Source organism: Protopterus annectens, chromosome 13.part0 (assembly GCF_019279795.1).
Source record: "Protopterus annectens isolate FY-2018-M chromosome 13.part0, PAN1.0, whole genome shotgun sequence".
NCBI classification, from domain to species: domain Eukaryota; kingdom Metazoa; phylum Chordata; order Ceratodontiformes; family Protopteridae; genus Protopterus; species Protopterus annectens.
In genome coordinates, this window is record NC_056747.1 from 1,252,991,021 (window position 1) to 1,253,008,592 (window position 17,572).

Consider the following 17,572-nt stretch of genomic DNA (forward strand, 5'->3'; position numbering starts at 1 on the left):
CCTGTCAACCAGCTGATTACTCAATCATAATAGGTCGAGTAAACAGATAATGACCAAACACACACCTGACCTTTTGCAAGGAACCCATACATGTGTGTATGTGAATGTGTGTGTGTGTGTGTGTGTGTGTGTGTGTGTGTGTGTGTGTGTGTGTGTGTGTGTGTGTGTGTGTGTGTGTATATACACGCTTGTGTGTGTGTGTGTGTGTGTGTGTGTGTGTGTGTGTGTGTGTGTGTGTGTGTGTGTGTGTGTGTGTGTAAGTAATGTACAAAAGTTACATATATGTAACATAACCAAGTTTAATCCTGTTTACATAAAAAACATTTACTGTGGTGTGTGTAAGTCTGAGATGAGCAGGTATTTAGGAGTAACAGAGGAAGCGAATAGGAAACTGCTTCAGGGAAAGATATCTATCTATGTTATTCTAAAGACATGCTTCTGGAGCATTTCTCCCTGGGCCTCTGCTGAAAACAGGATCTGTGGAACCTAGTCGGACATTCCCGGTCAACAAATGTTAAATAAAATAAATAAAATAAATATCTAAAATCCATTTCCTGGCTAGTTGTTATTCTCCTGTGTTAATGTTTTGAGAGAGATAGCCAAAAGGAATCCAAGGAAACAAGAAGGGTAGTCAAAACCAGTCCAAGACAGAAGTTTGGAGGAGTTACCCGAAGCCAGAAAGGAAAAAGCTTGTCATCTTACATTCTGAAGAAATCCCTGTGGATTTACTTGAAATAGGTCTTTGTTTGGATGTAGAATTCCTCTTGCCTCTGTTAATTCCCAACATTTTAACTAAAAGCTGAACTTTTTTATTCTTTTTCCTTTTAAACGTGAAGAACAGTTAAAGACTGTGTTATTTTGAACTATAACGTACTACAGCGTACACACAAAAACAAAGTGACATGGACATGCACGCACATGCTTAAACACCCCCACACACACACACACATATATATATATATACATATATATATATATATATATATATATATATACAGATATACATAAATATGTTTGACAATATTTTAGAACTCTTTCTAGATTTTATAAATCAAAAATCAGTAATATTGGTTAGAATTTATTTTAATTTAATCAGAATGTATAAGAAATATTTGAATTATTTTACTAGTATCTAGTCCTGAACATTATGAGTGTTTGAAGTTTAGGCATCACTTATGTCTTGTGCAGGGCAGAATAACAAACAAGTAGATTTTGTAATGCAGTAAAAAGTAACATCTTATACTGAACATATAGCAAAAAGGTGGTCGGTGTTCCCGACTGTGGCTAACAGTGTTATCACTGCACATTCTAGCGTTCTGTGACCTCACTGTCTACCTTGTCGTTAGTAGTGATGATTTACCAGTGCTAATCACTTGGCCTGCGGACAGTTTTCTCAGGATCTCGCTCTGTGCACAGCTCATGGTCTTCAGCTTGGAAAGCTCTTCACTTAGCTCTGTGTATGCCAGGGCCAGGTTCACCCTAGAAATTATGAGGGAAGAAAAGAGAACATTTAGTGCCTTAGTCTTCATTTTCTGTTGCTGCATCAGTCTTTTATATCTGCTGCCCACAACCACCAACACACCTGTTACTATCTTACCCATAATGAACATTCTGCGTATAAACAAAGATGGCTTTTTGCTAGTCTTTTCCACCACAGCAGCTATTTTCCATCTGGAATATACTTTTCCAGTAATGTTATTATCCAGTGAGCGTCACTTGCTGACAGTCTTTCCTATCAGGCTACACTTTTATTGACAGATCAGTATGAGATTGACGACAAGAACATGACCAACATCACATCACGTCATTTCATTTACTATTTAGCCCCCAAAACGGTACATTCCATAGTCATGTCACTGCCATGGGCAATACTATCCCCATGCTCTCTTATGATCTGAAACAGTCTTTCTACCCATTTCTGTATGTGCTATGGATTGACGGGTTCTAGAAGTCCTTGAAACCTAATCAAATTTCTGACAACCCTGAATTATTTCAGAACCTATGTCAGAAACAGTGCCTTAATGACCAAGTGGAAGCCATTATTACGTTTTCTACGTATACCTGTAGTTCAGAGAGAAAGCATTTCATAGAACAAATCCCATTCAAGTCTTAAAGAAAATATTTATGTTTACAAGTATACTTCAGAGATGTAAGCAGGGCAAGGTCCAGGATAATAGCTTGTATTCTTAAATTAAATGTACTTACTACCTTAGCGCACCAGGAAATGGAACTTGGATTAACTTTTTTTTGTCATCAACTTCAGAATGAAGTGGACAGCAGTCTGAAGGCTGCATAAAATGCTAGATTGTCAAGCTACAGCTCTGGTACTTTTATGCTTTCACTTACAAACTGGGTCAAACATAAGTCAAGACATAGTATCTCATTTTAGGCTGCAGTCTGCTTTTACCTACTCTCCAATTTCTTAATCGCCTAACAATGAGGAGAAGATAGTAACATGGCTACAATTTTTGGACTTGCACACCAACTTCCATATTGTTGCCATCACTCCTCCAGGGACCACCTCCCTAACCAGCTAACTATCCAGTTTTTGAAAGGAAAACAATTCAACAATACATCCTGTATATGCAGTTAGCCCATTAACAGCAGATAATGCCCTTAAAAATGAATAAATAATTTACTGTGACTCTTTTTAGTTAGTATTGCTAAAAGCCATCAGGCTTACAATATGCGGACACTTGTCTATGAGAAATATAGATTGCCATTTTTAAGACGTTCTGCAGCTACCTTTCACATATTTCAAGTTCTAGACACCTCTTCCTACACTGACTAACAACATTTACTTATCATCTGTGACTCACTCTTACTACCTCACAAATATTTTAACTTCTGATAGTCGCATTTTCTGCAGTACCTGAAGTCAGTATATATAGATTAGTGAAAAAAATAGCTTAATGAACTATGTACCACAGCCAAGGCAATGGTCTAGTCTTAAGCTAGTATCAGAAAGAATTTCTATAAGACCTCAGCAGATGTTATGCTAAAATAACTGTCAGTATTATATTACTTCAGCTGTACCATATATTCATTCATTTTCTGGTAATGGCTTTGCCCTACTCAAGGGCACAAGGAAACTGGCACTTCACCTGGCAACCAACATGCCTAGGGTAGAGAACCAGTCCTGGATGGAATAGGGGTTCACTGCAGGATGTATATACCCACTCACACCCCTCTACTGAAAATTGGGATGCTCATCAGTTCTACTACCTGCATACATCTGGCATAATGCCTCTGCTGTTTGGAATATATTTCTCGGAGGTGCAGGCGAAATCTAGTGGGCTACGGCTGACCAGGTTTGCAGATGACTGCAAGCTGGGTGCTGTCATCAATTCCCCTAGTGATGTGGACATCCTTGAAGAGGGTCTCACTCAAACAAATGACTGGTGCCAGAAACATGGCCTCAAACTGAATGCCAAAAAATGCATCATCATCCCTTTCAGGGACAGTGATGTCCCCATAAAATTATCACATTGATAATAAGGCACTAAGCACGCAATCAGTCGTGAGGGACTTGGGCACCCAGGTTGACAGCAAATTGACTTTTGACCACCATATTGCCACTGTTGTAAAGAAAGCTTTCTACATGGCCCACCTCATTAGTAAGGGTATCTCATCCAGCGATAAGGTGGTCATAACATCCCTGTATTGTTCCCTTATAAGACCCATTATTGAGTACAATGCCCCCTTTCAGCAAGTACCTCACAAAGCACAAGCTAGCAGCTGGAGAGACCACAGAGGTTCCTCACCCGGAGAATCCAGGACCTCAAACATCTACCCTACACATATAGGCTAAAAGCCCCGTCCCTCTACTCAGTCTCCTACAGACTCCTCAGTGGTGACCTCTGTCTGGCATACAAAGCAATCTCAGACCCAGCCCTGATGGGACTGCTGCATATCCACAAGTCAAGCTCCACTAGAGTAATCCGCATGCACAACCTCAACCTGGTCTGTGACAGAAATAGGACTTGTTGGCGGGAAAGATTTGTGTCCCAGAGACCCCCCCCCCTTTTGTGAAATAGACTCCCTCTCCATGTAACGCAGAGTACCTCATTAACCCTTTTTAAGCGCAACCTGGATAATTGGATGGGGAACAGAAAATACACCCTTGAGATTCCACCTGTATCCCTGTTGGACAGTGGCATAGGGTGCTGACTTGTTGGAATGTGGGCTAAATTCTTGGCTAGGCTTGTAAGGGCCTCAGGGCCAATAGCCTAGTAACTTTCTATGATCTTATAAGGGTATAAAGTGGAGGACTTGATGAAAACCTACAGGGGAGCAGAGGTGCCATGAAGATGCTGAAGAGAAGGTATCCTAGCACCCCAACACCCCAGCAGGAAACCAATCCACAGAAGTATGCATTGTGAGGCAGCAATGCTAATAGAAAAATATTTCTTCAGTCTAAATACCAATATAATAGATGTTTGCTTAATTTATATACATGTTTATTAAACACGGGCAGTTTCAGTATGTAACAAGACAGGTACCATGAATACTTAAAGGTGGCTACAATGACCAAAACTCAAAATGGAAGGCATCAGTTCTTTCTGGAGGATTCTTGTTCAGTCTGTCTTCGTTTAAGACAGCTAGTCTACTTTACTAGAAAATGCTTTACTTTCTGTTCCATAAATATTCAAATGTATTTTTACCTCTTCCCCTTACCCCACTGAGAACTCTTGACTCATATAGTGTTATAAAACAATGTTGTAATTATAAAATAACACCTCAGGTGCCTCAGACCTGCCCCAATACTTCCATAAGAAAGAAGTGATGTCAAAAAAGCCATACTGTCCAACAGGGTGGGTGATACAGGGAAAACATGGACCACTTAGGGGTGTTGTGAGGCCTGATGCCTATTTTGGAGGGCATTACTACTGCTTATAAATGGTCTCTCTGTTAAGTTGTTTTGCATTTTTTTATTAGCATACTTTTTTTTTATTATTTTTCTTGTCATAAACCTGCCAATCACCACGCCTCACCTCAATCAGACATTACACTGTCTGAGGTAGGAATGTCATCCAGACAGTCACAAGGGTGCATTATCTTCTCATTGGCATGTCAGTAATGAGAGCTCCCATTGCCCCCTTGTCTTTGCATGCATGCTGCTTACATGTGCCGGCAGGAGCTACCATCACTGGCTTGTGTGGCTACACCCATGCCTTCATATCACTGACTCCCTGCTTCATAATGGGCCTCCTCTTTCCAGCTGAGACTCTGTCATTTTAACAGTTGTGCAAATCAATAGTGAGACACATAGACGTCCCCCTCACCAGATTTAATAATGAGAAGGTCACGGTCAGCTGCCTGTCAAGTGCCAGGATCCATCAAATCAAGCACACAATCAAGTCATTAAGCAAAAAGTTCCATGATGACTCTGTCACAGAACATGTTGGTGTGAATGACCTGAGACATATCTCTCTCTGGACTATATGAAGAGAGACATGATCAAACTCTAATATTATGTGTCCCAGGCAGCTATGTCCCTAGCCTTAAGCAGCATTCTACCTTCACTTAGGATGATGTCACACTACAGACAAAAAATGATTGATTTCAATATTGGCTTAGCTTCTGATGTCACTCCAGGGGATCCAGAATTTGTCTGCCTGGGAAGACATGGTCAACATTCCACGCTGCTTTGACAGATGGCCTTCACCTGTCTCCTCAAGGCTTTCGGATACTGGCAAAGTTGCTTGACTTCCCCATAGTGCCTTTTTTAGGCAATGTCCAAACAACAAAACTTTAGATGTAAAGAAATCCACTAAAGACAAATCCTAGGTCAAGCTGATTAATGTTAGGAGCTTAAACAATAAATTGCACTCCCTGGAAGTACTCCTCATCTTGGAATATGGCAACATTTGTGCAGTCACTGAGACTTGGTTCAAGGCCACTGACAGCACCCCAGCCATACAAGGCTACAATGCCTTTCATACATTCAGACCCCAAAATGAACATAAAAGAACCAAAGGTGACGATATATCTGTTTTCATTAAATCCAAATACTCCTCGAGACTGGTGAAACAGCATGACTCTCTTGAGCTACTCCAGGTCCAATTAACTGTAGGTAAAATACCTCTCCACATCATCATTAGCTACAGGTCCGCCACCATGAACCATGAGGAGCAAACTGCCTCCCTGGACTTGCTAGGATCACTCAGTATACAGCCAAACACATTGGTCATGGGAGATTTCAACTACCCATCCATCGACTGGGTGACTTACATGAGCACAATCACTATGAGGTTCCTGGACTTTGTTAATTCAAATGCCCTGGAACAGCTGGTCTGCACCCCCACAAGGGGCCCAAATGTCCTGGACCTAGTGTTCACTAACATGGAGGGGTAACTGCACTACCCCCTGTGTGTTGCTCTCCCTGGTAGGATCAGACTATAAATCTAGCTCGTTTGAAATAAAGATAAAACCTGACACCTCCACAGTAGTAAAAAAACTGAAAAATTTCTCCAAAGCAATCTATTGCCTAATAAACAATGGCATAATAAGTTTCAAAGCCCCTGTCTGTCTAGCTAACAATGAATGCTATGCAGAGGAATACACAAGTGCCCTATACAGCCACTTTACCCAACAGGAACAAAACCAGGTATTCCTTAAAAAACAAACCACTGATATCTAAAAACAGAAGAGAACTTACTCAACACAGGAAAATACCCTCCACAGCTTGAACAAGCAAATCAGATCTCTTGCTAAGTCCTCTAAGGCTAGCTATGAGTCTAAATTAGCATCCCTCGCTAAAGACAATCATAAATCATTCTTTAGCAACGTCCAAAACCTAAAAAAGAAATGCTCAGCTGTGTAAATAACTTATAGTGGATGGTACTACTCACAATGAACCTGTGGAAATTGCCAAGCTGCTAGCCGAGAGAGTTAGCAATAGGATATGCCAGGTCCACGATTCCATCCTCCCGGCTCCTTGGGGTGCAGATATACAACCGTTGTGGCGTCTCACGTCTGGGTCCAGCCAGGGGAGTCAGTGGATGATGCGGGCAGGCCGAGGGCATCCCTGGGACGCCAGGTCCTTGATCCCGTCCTCCCGGCCCTCAGGGGTGCGTAGATATGGCCATCAAGGCATCTCGCACCCGGGGCTGGCCAGGGGAGTATTCAGATGGCGTGGGTGGGCCGATCGCCTCCTCCAGAAGCCAGGTCTGCGATCCCGTGATCGGGAAAGTGAGGGGGACGTGGAAGTCCCGATGAGGGGGGGCTTGCCCCTCGGCAGCTGAGGAGAGTTTCGCGGGGCCGGCCGGGACCAGAGGGAGGTCCCCCTGAGGGGCTCCGAGGGTACAGTGACACGGCCCGGTGAGGCAGCCTCCAGGAGATCCGGGGGAGACGGGGACCATGGTGCTCTGGACCATAAAGGAGTGTGGGCTCGGAAGTCCTGATGAGGGTGGGCCTGCCCCTTGGTGGTCGAGGGGAGTTCCGCAGGGCCAGCTGGGACCTGAGGGAGGTCCCACTGAGGGGCTCTGAGGGTATGGGGACATGGCCCGGCCAGGCAGCCTCCAGGAGATCCAGGGGAGACGGGGAACATGGTGCTCTGGACCGGAAGGGAGCGTGGGCTCGGAAGTGCCGATGAGGGCGGGCCTGCCCCTTGGCGGCCGAGAGGAGTTCCTTGGGGCCAGCTGGCACCAGAGGGAGGTCCCCCAGAGGGTTCCAAGGGCACAGGGACACGGACCGGCCAGGGAGCCTCCAGGAGATCCGGGGGAGATGGGGACCATGGTGCTCTGGATCGGAAAGGAACGTGGGCTCGGAAGTCCCGATGAGAGCTGGCCTGCCCCTTGGCAGCCGAGGGGAGTTCCACAGGGCCGGCTGGAACCAGAGGGAGGTCCCCCTGAGGGGCTTCAAGGGCACAGGGACACAGAATGATTTGGCAGCCTTCAGGAGATATCTAACTCGGGAAAAGAGCCCACCCACCTGGGTGGAAGTGGAAGCCCAGAGGGTCCCCACGGAAGTCTGAAAGGGAGAGAGGTGGGCAGAAGTTAGATGGGCTGGGAGAGCTCCCGCCTGTGTGAGTGGGGTCCAGACTGCAGCCCCCCTCCACGTAGAAGTCCTTAAGGGTGCCGCCGATGGAAGGCTGCGGGGCTAGGAGAGCTCCTGCTTGTGTGAGAGGCATCAGGCAAAGCCCCCCTTCATGACGGAAGTCTTCGAGGTATCGACTGGTGAGAGTCCTCCATACCCGGAGAGCTCCTGCCGGGCAGGCAATAGGCGTCCGACCTCGCCTGGTACCCGACAACATCCCCGAAATATCGGAAAGTCAGCAAAACCCCTCTGGTCAGGAAAGCGGTGGGACGCAGAAGCCCTCATGAGAGCGGATCTGGCCCTCCGAGGCCGAGGGGAGTTCTGCGGGGTTGGTCGCACCCTGCAGGTTCGTCCCTCCAGTCATCCGCCGGCATGCGCGATCTGGCATGATTTGGCAGCCTCCAGGAGTTAAGGGATGACGCGGCATCCCATGGGGAGTGCAAGTCCGGGTCCCAGCCCCAGGGAGAACGTCTCCCGGTGGTCGCCCTCGTAGTGGGGGCCGAGGCGCCTCTTCCCACTATCTGTTGATTGATCGGGCCGACCGACTCCCACTGGCAGAGGGCTCCCGCGGTGTGGCTCTGTGGGTCACGGCTGGCAGGTCGAGCTTCTCCTCCCCGAGAACGACGTGCGAGTGGGGGGCACAGCGCACTCTGCACCCCTCAGCAGCAAAGTCGAGGCGAAACCAACAAGCCCGGGCCGAGGCGAAGGGGTCCTGTCATGCTCTGAGCTGCCCCACTCTGGCAGATGCCCCTGAGTGTGGGAGCTTCAGGAGTTCTCTCCCTCACTCTCTGGCTCTAAGTGCGGCTGTGCTCTGCGCCAGGCCGCGGCCCTCCGGAGTCGCATTCGCCAGTCCACGCTCAGCACCCAGGGTGCCCCCTCCACAGGGAGCGGGATCCCTCCTGTCAAAGGAGGTGCAGGCTCTGGCCCCTCCTCTCCGCCCGCTCACCGAGGTGCTCCTATCTGGTTGATCCTGCCAGTAGCATATGCTTTTCTCCAAGATTAAGCCATGCAAGTCTCAGTGCACATAGACACTACAGTGAAACTGCGAATGGCTCATTAAATCAGTTATGGTTCCTCTGATCACTCCACCATTACTTGGATAACTGTGGTAATTCTAGAGCTAATACATGCTGATGAGCACTGACCTCTGGGGTTGCGTGCATTTATCAGACCAAAACCAATCCGGGTCTCGCCCCAGCAGCTTTGGTGACTCTAGATAAACTTGCACCATTTGCATGCCCTTGTTGCGGCAATGCAACATTCGAATGTCTGCCCTATCAACTTTTGATAATACTATCTGTGCCTACCATCGTGACCACGGGAAACGGGGAATCAGGGTTCGATTCTGGACAGGGAGCCTGAGAAATGGCTACCACATCCAAAGAAGGCAGCAGGCGCGCAAATTACCCACTCCTGACTCGGGGAGGTAGTGACAAAAAATAACAGTACAGGACTCTTTTGAGGCCCTATAATTGGAATGAGTACACTTTAAATCCTTTAACAAGGATCTATTGGAGGGAAGTCTGGTGCCAGAAGCCATTGTAATTCCAGCTCCAATAGCGTATATTAAAGTTGCTGCAGTTAAAAAGCTCTTAGTTGGATCTTGGGATCGAGCTGGCAGTCTACCGTGAGGTGAGCTAATGCCTGTCCCAGCCCCTGCCTCTCGATGCTCCCTCGATGCTCTTAATTGAGTGTCCCGGGGGTCCGAAGTGTTTACTTTGAAAAAATTAGCGTGTTCAAAGCAGGCCGGTCACCTGAATACTTCAGCTAGGAATAATGGAATAGGACTCTGGTTCTATTTTGTTGGTTTTTGGAACTGGGGTCATGATTAAGAGGGACGGCCGGGAGCATTCGTATTGTGCCACTAGAGCTGAAATTCTTGGACCGGTGCAAGACGAACGAAAGTGAAAGCATATGCCAAGAATGTTGTCATTACTCAAGAAAGAAAGCCGGAGGTTCAAAGATGATCAGATACCGTCATAGTTCCGAACATAAATGATGCCGACTAGAGATCCGGTGGCATTTTTCCCATGACCCGCCGAGGAGCTTCTGGGAAACCAAAGTCTTTGGGTTCCGGGGGGAGTATGGTTGCAAAGCTGAAACTTAAAGGACTTGACAGAAGGGCACCACCAGGAGTGGAGCTTGCGGCTTAATTTCATTCAACATGGGAAACCTCACCCAGACACAGAAAAGACTGACAGATTGATAGCTCTTTCTTGATTCTGTGGGTGGTGGTGCATGGCCATTCTTAGTTGGTGGAGAGCTTTGTCTGGTTAATTCCAATAACGAACAAGACTCCGCCATGCTAACTAGTTATGCAGCCCCGTGAGGTCGTCTCTAACTTCTTAGAGGGACAAGTGGCTTTCAACCACACGAGATTGAGCAATAACAGGTCTGTGATGCCAGTAGATGTCTGGCACTGCATGCATGCTACACTGAATAGATCAGCGTGTGTCTACCCTTGGTCGACAGGTCCGGGTAATCCACTGAACCCCATTCATGATAGGGACCGAAGACTGCAATTATTCCCCATGAACAAGGAATTCCCAGTAAGTGTGGGTCATAAGCTAGTGTTGATTAAGTCCCTGCCCTTTGTATACACAGCGCATCGTTACTATCGATTGGATGGTTTAGTGAGGTCCTCGGATTGGCCCTGCTGGAGTCGGTCATGGCCCCGGCGGTGCGCCAAGAAGACAATCAAACTTGACTATCTAGAGGAAGTAAAAGTTGTAATAAGGTTTCCGTAGGTGAACCTGCAGATCATTAACACTGAGGGTCCCGGGACAGCGCCATCCCTGGGTACCAGGGCCTATCCTTGCTCCTCCGCCCTGACCCTCCACGTCTTTCTTCACATCTCTCTCCGACACCCGTCTCTCCGCATGCCCTGGTGGAGGCTGGTGGGACCGAGCCCATGGCTCCTGGGGGGAGGGAGAGAGGGAGAAGGGAGGGAGCACGAGAGCAAGAGGTGGCGTCCATCCCCCCATCACCTCCTGGTGGCAGGAGAGAGGGTGTTCATCTGTGCTGCGGGAGGTGCGGGCACTCCTCCGCTGCCATGAAGGGATGGCGGCGGAGGGCACGCCCGGTGGTGCGGTCCGCCGTGTGCCCCAGAGGTGGTGGCACACCGGAGTCCTCTCCCTTCAATGTCAGTCTCGGGTACCTGCGGAGGATGCCCCGCTCCGTGCAAGGGGTCATTTCAAAGAACCAGAGGGTCAGCAGTGCAGCCACGTGACAGCCACCATGGGACTCCCTGCTGTCCCGTGGAGCGGTGCCAGTAACCCCGGTGCGGCCGCTCGCAATGACGCCCATGAAACCTCATGTGCTCATCTCGAGGTGCGATGCCGCGTGGGCAGCGGTGTCCCTGGTAGATGAGAACCAGTACGACTCTGAGCAGTGGATCACACGGCTCGTGTGTCGATGAAGAACGCAGCTAGCTGCGAGAACTAATGTGAATTGCAGGACGCATTAATCATAAGACACTTCAAACTCACTTTGTGGCCCTGGGTTACTCCCAGGGCTATGCCTGTCTGAGGGTCGTCGTGCCTTCCACTGCCCCAGTGAGTGTCCAGCCCCCATCGAGGGTGCGGGTGGGGAGTCAACTAAGCCTGCCGCGAGTCCCCCGTCCCTCCAGGGAGAGACGCGGACCAAGGAGAAGATTCCCCAGCCGCCCCAAATTGTGAAGCCCATCCGAGGACGGGAGGGAGCAGGTGCCCGTCCGGCCCGCCCCCTGGAGGCTGTCGGTGCTACCACCACTGAGCTGCCCTCCCAGGGTGGAGCCCGACGCTACCCGGTTCTCACATGCCGGGGCCATGTTGGTCGTCCTCCTCCGCCGCCTGGAGTCTGGCAGCAGGGAGCAGGTGCACGGGGGTTCCTGGGGGAGGACGGCCAGTCCGTATGCCCCCGAGGCCCCAGCTGTCCCCCCGAGACCTTGTTCAGAACGCAACCTCAGATCAGATGTATAGAACAAACTACATGACTTTCACGCATTCATATCCCACTACTCCCCAGACATACTAACCATTACAGAGACCTGGCTAAAACCTCCCACACAAAACAAAGAAATTCTTCCCTCAGGCTATAACATCCTAAGGCAAGATAGAGGTACCAAAAAGGGAGGTGAAGTTGCAATCTTATTTAAAAATACACTCAACCTCCAGCCACTAAAAACCCCACTTCCCAAATTCCAGAATGCAGAGACATTAGGCTTAGTTATGTCCCTTACAAACAAAAGGAGACTCAATATCCTCTGTAGTTATATTCCTCCAGGAAATAACTCACCTATAATAGAAGAGAAACTACAATGGGCCACAATCAACCTACCCCAAGAAACCATCCTGCTAGGTGACCTAAACTTAGACTGGCTAGCCTGCAACTCTTACAACCCCTCAAATCATATTAACTTATTTGGTTTTCACAACTAATCCAAGAACCCACCAGAGTAGACAAAAAATCCAATAGAACCTCCATTCTAGATTGGACACTAGTTAATATCCCCACAGAAAATTATCATGTGGGCTGCTTACCTGATGCCTTGAGTGACCACTGCCCCACATTCCTCCTTCGTAAACAGGCAAAAATACCCTAACCCATGCTATTCAAGGAGACTAGGGACAAGCACAAAGTCAATCCAAAACTCTTAGCAGTATGCTCCAGCAACAGGACTGGAATCCACTAAAACTCTACCTTTAGACCATGCAGTTGATTTTTTTAATACTACATTTATGACTGTTCTAAATATACTAGCTCCCATCAGGAAACTCAGGACTAAAGTTAACTATGTCCCATGGCTAAATAGGACAATAAAAGCCAGAGACAATGCCTGGAAAAACTGGAAAAAGAATAACACTATCCAAGACAGACAGAAATATCAAGAACTACAAAATAAGGCCAAAACCCAAACAAAAGTAGATAAAAAGAAGTACTTGCTAGACATCCAAAGCAAGCACTCTAGAAACCCCCAAAAATTCTGGCAGGCCATAAATACCCTTCTAAAACTGGGCAACACCACCACCCCATCTCCCAACAATTCTGATAATGAAAGCACAGCTTCAGAATTCAACCATCAGTTCACAGAATCTATCCTCACACTATCTATCCAGCTATCCAACAAGAACACTAAAACCACCCCAACTGTAGAACAAACTAACATATCCACCTTCACACTCTCACCTGTACCAACCTCTTCTGTTAAAAAGCTACTCTCTAAACTAAAACCCACCACACTCGCAGCAGATGGTTTACCCACAAATTTTCTAAAATTAGCTGCAGAATCACTAGCCTACCCTGTCTCAATTCTTATAAATCGCTCTATACAAGAAACCTACGTACCCCATCTATGGAAAGTGTCACATATAATTCCCCTTCACGAAGGTGGAAACTTCTATGAACTATCAAACTACCGGCCAGTTGCTATCCTGTCTCCCCTTTCCAAGCTTCTGGAGAAATGTATTCACATCCAGGTAATGCACTTCTTATCCTCACATAACCCACTCTCCCCAACACAGCATGGTTTCCACCCAAACCATAGCACAACCACAGCTCTACTTTCCTTTATCAGATTAACCATCTAAGAAATGACAACAAATTCATCTCAGCCATATTCCTAGATCTATCAAAAGCATTTGATATGGTCTCCCATAACCTACTCTTAGACACTCTGTCACAACCTTATCCTTCGCCCCCCCCTACTACTTCATGGTTTAGAAGCTATCTCTCTGACAGAAAACAATCAGTTAAATGGCAAAGTACACTATCTCCTCTATTACCAACTACTATAGGCGTTCCACAAAGATCAATACTGGGTCCTCTACTATTCACCCTTTTCACTAACAAACTACATACTTCCACCCTGCATGCATCACTTATACAGTATGCAGATGACTCTACCCTAATCTGAGTAGCCCCATCCATAACCAGTCTTCAAAAGCTTACCCAAGAATCCTTCTGCTCCGTGGAGCAATGGATTACCGGTATCAAACTCATTCTAAACCTCAACAAGACTAAATTACTCCTTTTTACCCCCAATAAATCCAAATCCTCTTACCTTCACTATCACCTCCAAAAACGGGACCACAATCTCCCCCTCCCCTTACACTAAGCTGCTCGGGTTTGAAATACATAACAATCTAAACTTTAATGTCCATATCTCACAAACCATCACAAAGGTACATAAAAAACTAGGAACCATATACAAACACAAACAGTTCCTATCAGACCAAGCTAGAATCTCCTTAGCCCAAACCCACCACTTGTCTACCCTAATGTATGCATCACCAGTCCTAATTCATATCAGGTAAACAGACCTAAACAAACTAGAGTCATGTTACAATAAAATTGCAAAATTCCCTAACAACTCCACTTTTAGAAGTCATCACTGTCTTGCCCTGAAGCAATTACAGTGGTTAGAACTCCCTCAGCTAATTGGCTATCACCAATTAGTCCTCACCTTCAACATAATAAGGAATCTTCAGAAAATCCCAGCCCTAAACCAATTTCTAAACCAATATTCTGCAAATCGCCCTCTACGCTCATCCAACAAAACCCTGCTCTGCATAACCAAAGCCAATAACACTGCAGGGAAAAGTCTGTTCTCCCACACCATTGCTAGGGAATGGAATAACCTCCCCCAAAGTATCTCCTCTGCACCATCCATCTCACTTTTCAAGACATCACTAAAGTCACACCTCTTGCAATCATGGCTCTGTCCTTGTGTCACATAAAATCTTTCCTGCTCTCCTCCTAACTTGCCACACCTCATCTCCTCACTGCTTACCTCAGCTATTCTGTACTACTCAAATACTCCCTATCAGGAACTACCGTCCTACAAACTACTTCTCACGCTATGACATATCTCCTGAATAGCACTATTTTCTGGATTCCATTCCTTCATTTTTATGCTTTGTACTACCAATACAGAATTCAAAGTTTTGCTATCTATATACCAAGCTTGCTCAAATCAAACTAAGGTACGAAAAATCTCCTTGATTGTATATATGCCACTGTATAGAAATTTTTTGTCATTCGTGAATTATGTGTTGTCATATAAAGACATGGAGCTCTGATTGTATATATGCCTATGTACAGAATTTTTTTTGTCATTTGTTGTATTTGTATTGTTATGTTATGGAGCTTTTCTCCCCGGGCCTCTGCTGTAAATGGACCTTGTTCCAATTGGACTTTCCCGGTAAACAAATGTAAAATAAATAAAATAAATAAACTTCACGACCCCCCCTATCCCAACCAGACATTCCCCAAAGCATTCCTGACTCCAGTCCTCTACTGAGTATCTCCAAAGAACAGGTCATACAAGCCCTCTCGGAGGCCGAAAACATGACCTGTATAGGACCAGATAACATACCAGGCTGCTTACTAAACAATCTAAAACAAGACCAAGTGGAATTACTCGGGACTCTCTTTAAACATAGCCTGAGAACTGGCTTTGTCCCGGCAGAGTGGAGAACAGCTACCATAATTCTCTTGCACAAAGGGGGTTCATCAGCTGACCCTGGGAACTATCAACCCATAAGCCTAACCAGCCTTATTTGCAAGGCCATGGAACAAATCATCATGTTTCTTATCCACAAGTACATAGGCGAGCTTCAAATCCTTGACCCAACCCAGTCTGGTTTCATCAAGTGTAGATCTTGCTTATTAAATCTTGTGGACTTCTTTGAGACTGTCACCACAGCGCTGGATAAGGGCAAAACAGTATATATCACCTATCTTTATTTAGCCAAGGCCTTTGACACAATCCCCCATTCAGGTATCATAGAGAAACTCTCCCAGCTGGGGATTAACCCATACATTACGAGATGGGTAGCAAACTAGCTCACTGACAGAATGCACACTGTCAAAGTTGGGGAGTCCACCTCCATCAGTAGACCAGTTACCAGTGTGGTACCACAAGGATCTGTACTTGTCTCTCTACTGTTTGGAATCTAGTTCTCTGAAATCCAGGTGAAGGTAGATGGCCTGTGGCTTACCAGGTTTGCAGATGACTGTAAACTGGGAGCAATCACAGAATCCCCCATTGATGTTAACATATTACAAAAAGGGCTGACACAGACAAATGATTGGTGCCAAACTCACAGATTAAAACTTTATGCAAAAAAATGCCTCATTATCCCTTTGGCAAAGAAGTAGCCCCTGCTAATTATGATATAGACAGCAGTCCTCTAAGCTCAAAATTGCGAGACTTGGGAACACAGGTTGACAGCAATCGAATCTTCAATCACCATGTGTCCATAGTGGTAAGAAAAGCATTCTACATTGCGCATCTCATAAATAAGGACATCACATTCAAGACCAGGGAGGTTACAGCTCCTCTGTACTCTACCATTATCAGACCACTGATTAAGTACAATGCTTCCTTCTGTATGTACCTCATTAGACAATTGCAGCAACTGGAGAGACCTCAGAGGTTTCTAAGCAAGAGAAGCCAGGGCCTCCAAAACATGACATACATGGAATAACTAAAAGTCCCGTCACTGAATCATAAAGGAGAGGTGACCCATGCCTGGCCTACAAAGCAGTCTCTGACTCTGCCCTAATAGAAATGCTGCACATCCACAAATCAAATGGGACAAGAATAACTCACTACACAGATCTCAACTTAGCTTGTGACATTAACAGAACTCACTGGAGAGACAGATATATCTCCCAGTGATTGCCGCTCTTCTGGAATAAACTTCCAATTCACGTGAAACAGGGCTCCTCAATGACCCTATTCAAGTGCAACCTTGGCAACTGGATGGGTGACCATAGATTCACCTCAGGGGTGGCATCTATACCCCTCATGGACAGGGATAGTCAGTGCTGATTATAGAATCGTTATGCAAACAACAACCATCTAACTATGGTCAATAAGGGTACTTGGGTTATTACACGGCTAGGCTTATAAAGGCCCTAGGGCTATTAGCCTAGTAACTTCCTATGAACTATGCAGAAACCACAGTCTCTTCCCCCAGAATGAATATGCTCCATCCTCTCTTTTACTGCTTTATCCCTCTACAGATTTGATGCTCTATATGTATGCATACACACACACACACACACATACATATATGGGTCTACTTCACATGACTGAAAACTCAAAATACTGAATTTCATTTGATTGAGACCACAATACCTAATTTTCAAAATACTGAAAACTCATTTGACTGAATCTTATTATACTGAAAGCTTATAATGCTGAATTTCAAAATACTAAATTTTAAGCCATAGACATGCACACTTAACACCAATGATTAACTCTTTCCAGAACATAGAACTACTTACGCTCTTAACAGAAATCTGACAATATAAAACTAAATTAGATGGGGGCTATGCCCCCACACCTCCCCAACTATATATACTAACTCAAGGATCACACTACAGTGGAGAAAAGGGCTTATATACCTTTGACTTACCTTACAGTACTCTACACACTGCCACTACTGCTGGGAATGCACAAAACATCCACCATATTATTTCAGATACTTTCCATTAAAATGTAAAGAGACATACCCACATTTAGAAACACTACAACACTACTTTC

At 46.0% G+C, this 17,572-nt stretch overlaps 1 protein-coding gene and 1 non-coding gene across 2 annotated transcripts in view; one reads left to right on the forward strand and one right to left on the reverse strand.

Annotated features, from left to right (window-relative positions):
• The window catches only part of TBKBP1 (TBK1 binding protein 1), a 2,809,732-nt gene that overhangs the window by 225,646 nt on the left and 2,566,514 nt on the right, over positions 1-17,572 (reverse strand). The window contains exon 9 of the mRNA XM_044055270.1: positions 1,361-1,479. Coding sequence (XP_043911205.1) covers positions 1,361-1,479 — 119 coding nt within the window. The remainder of the gene's footprint in view (positions 1-1,360; positions 1,480-17,572) is intronic.
• On the forward strand, positions 11,420-11,574 carry LOC122788518. The gene has a single exon (XR_006362714.1). It is a non-coding gene; the product is annotated as a 5.8S ribosomal RNA (ribosomal RNA).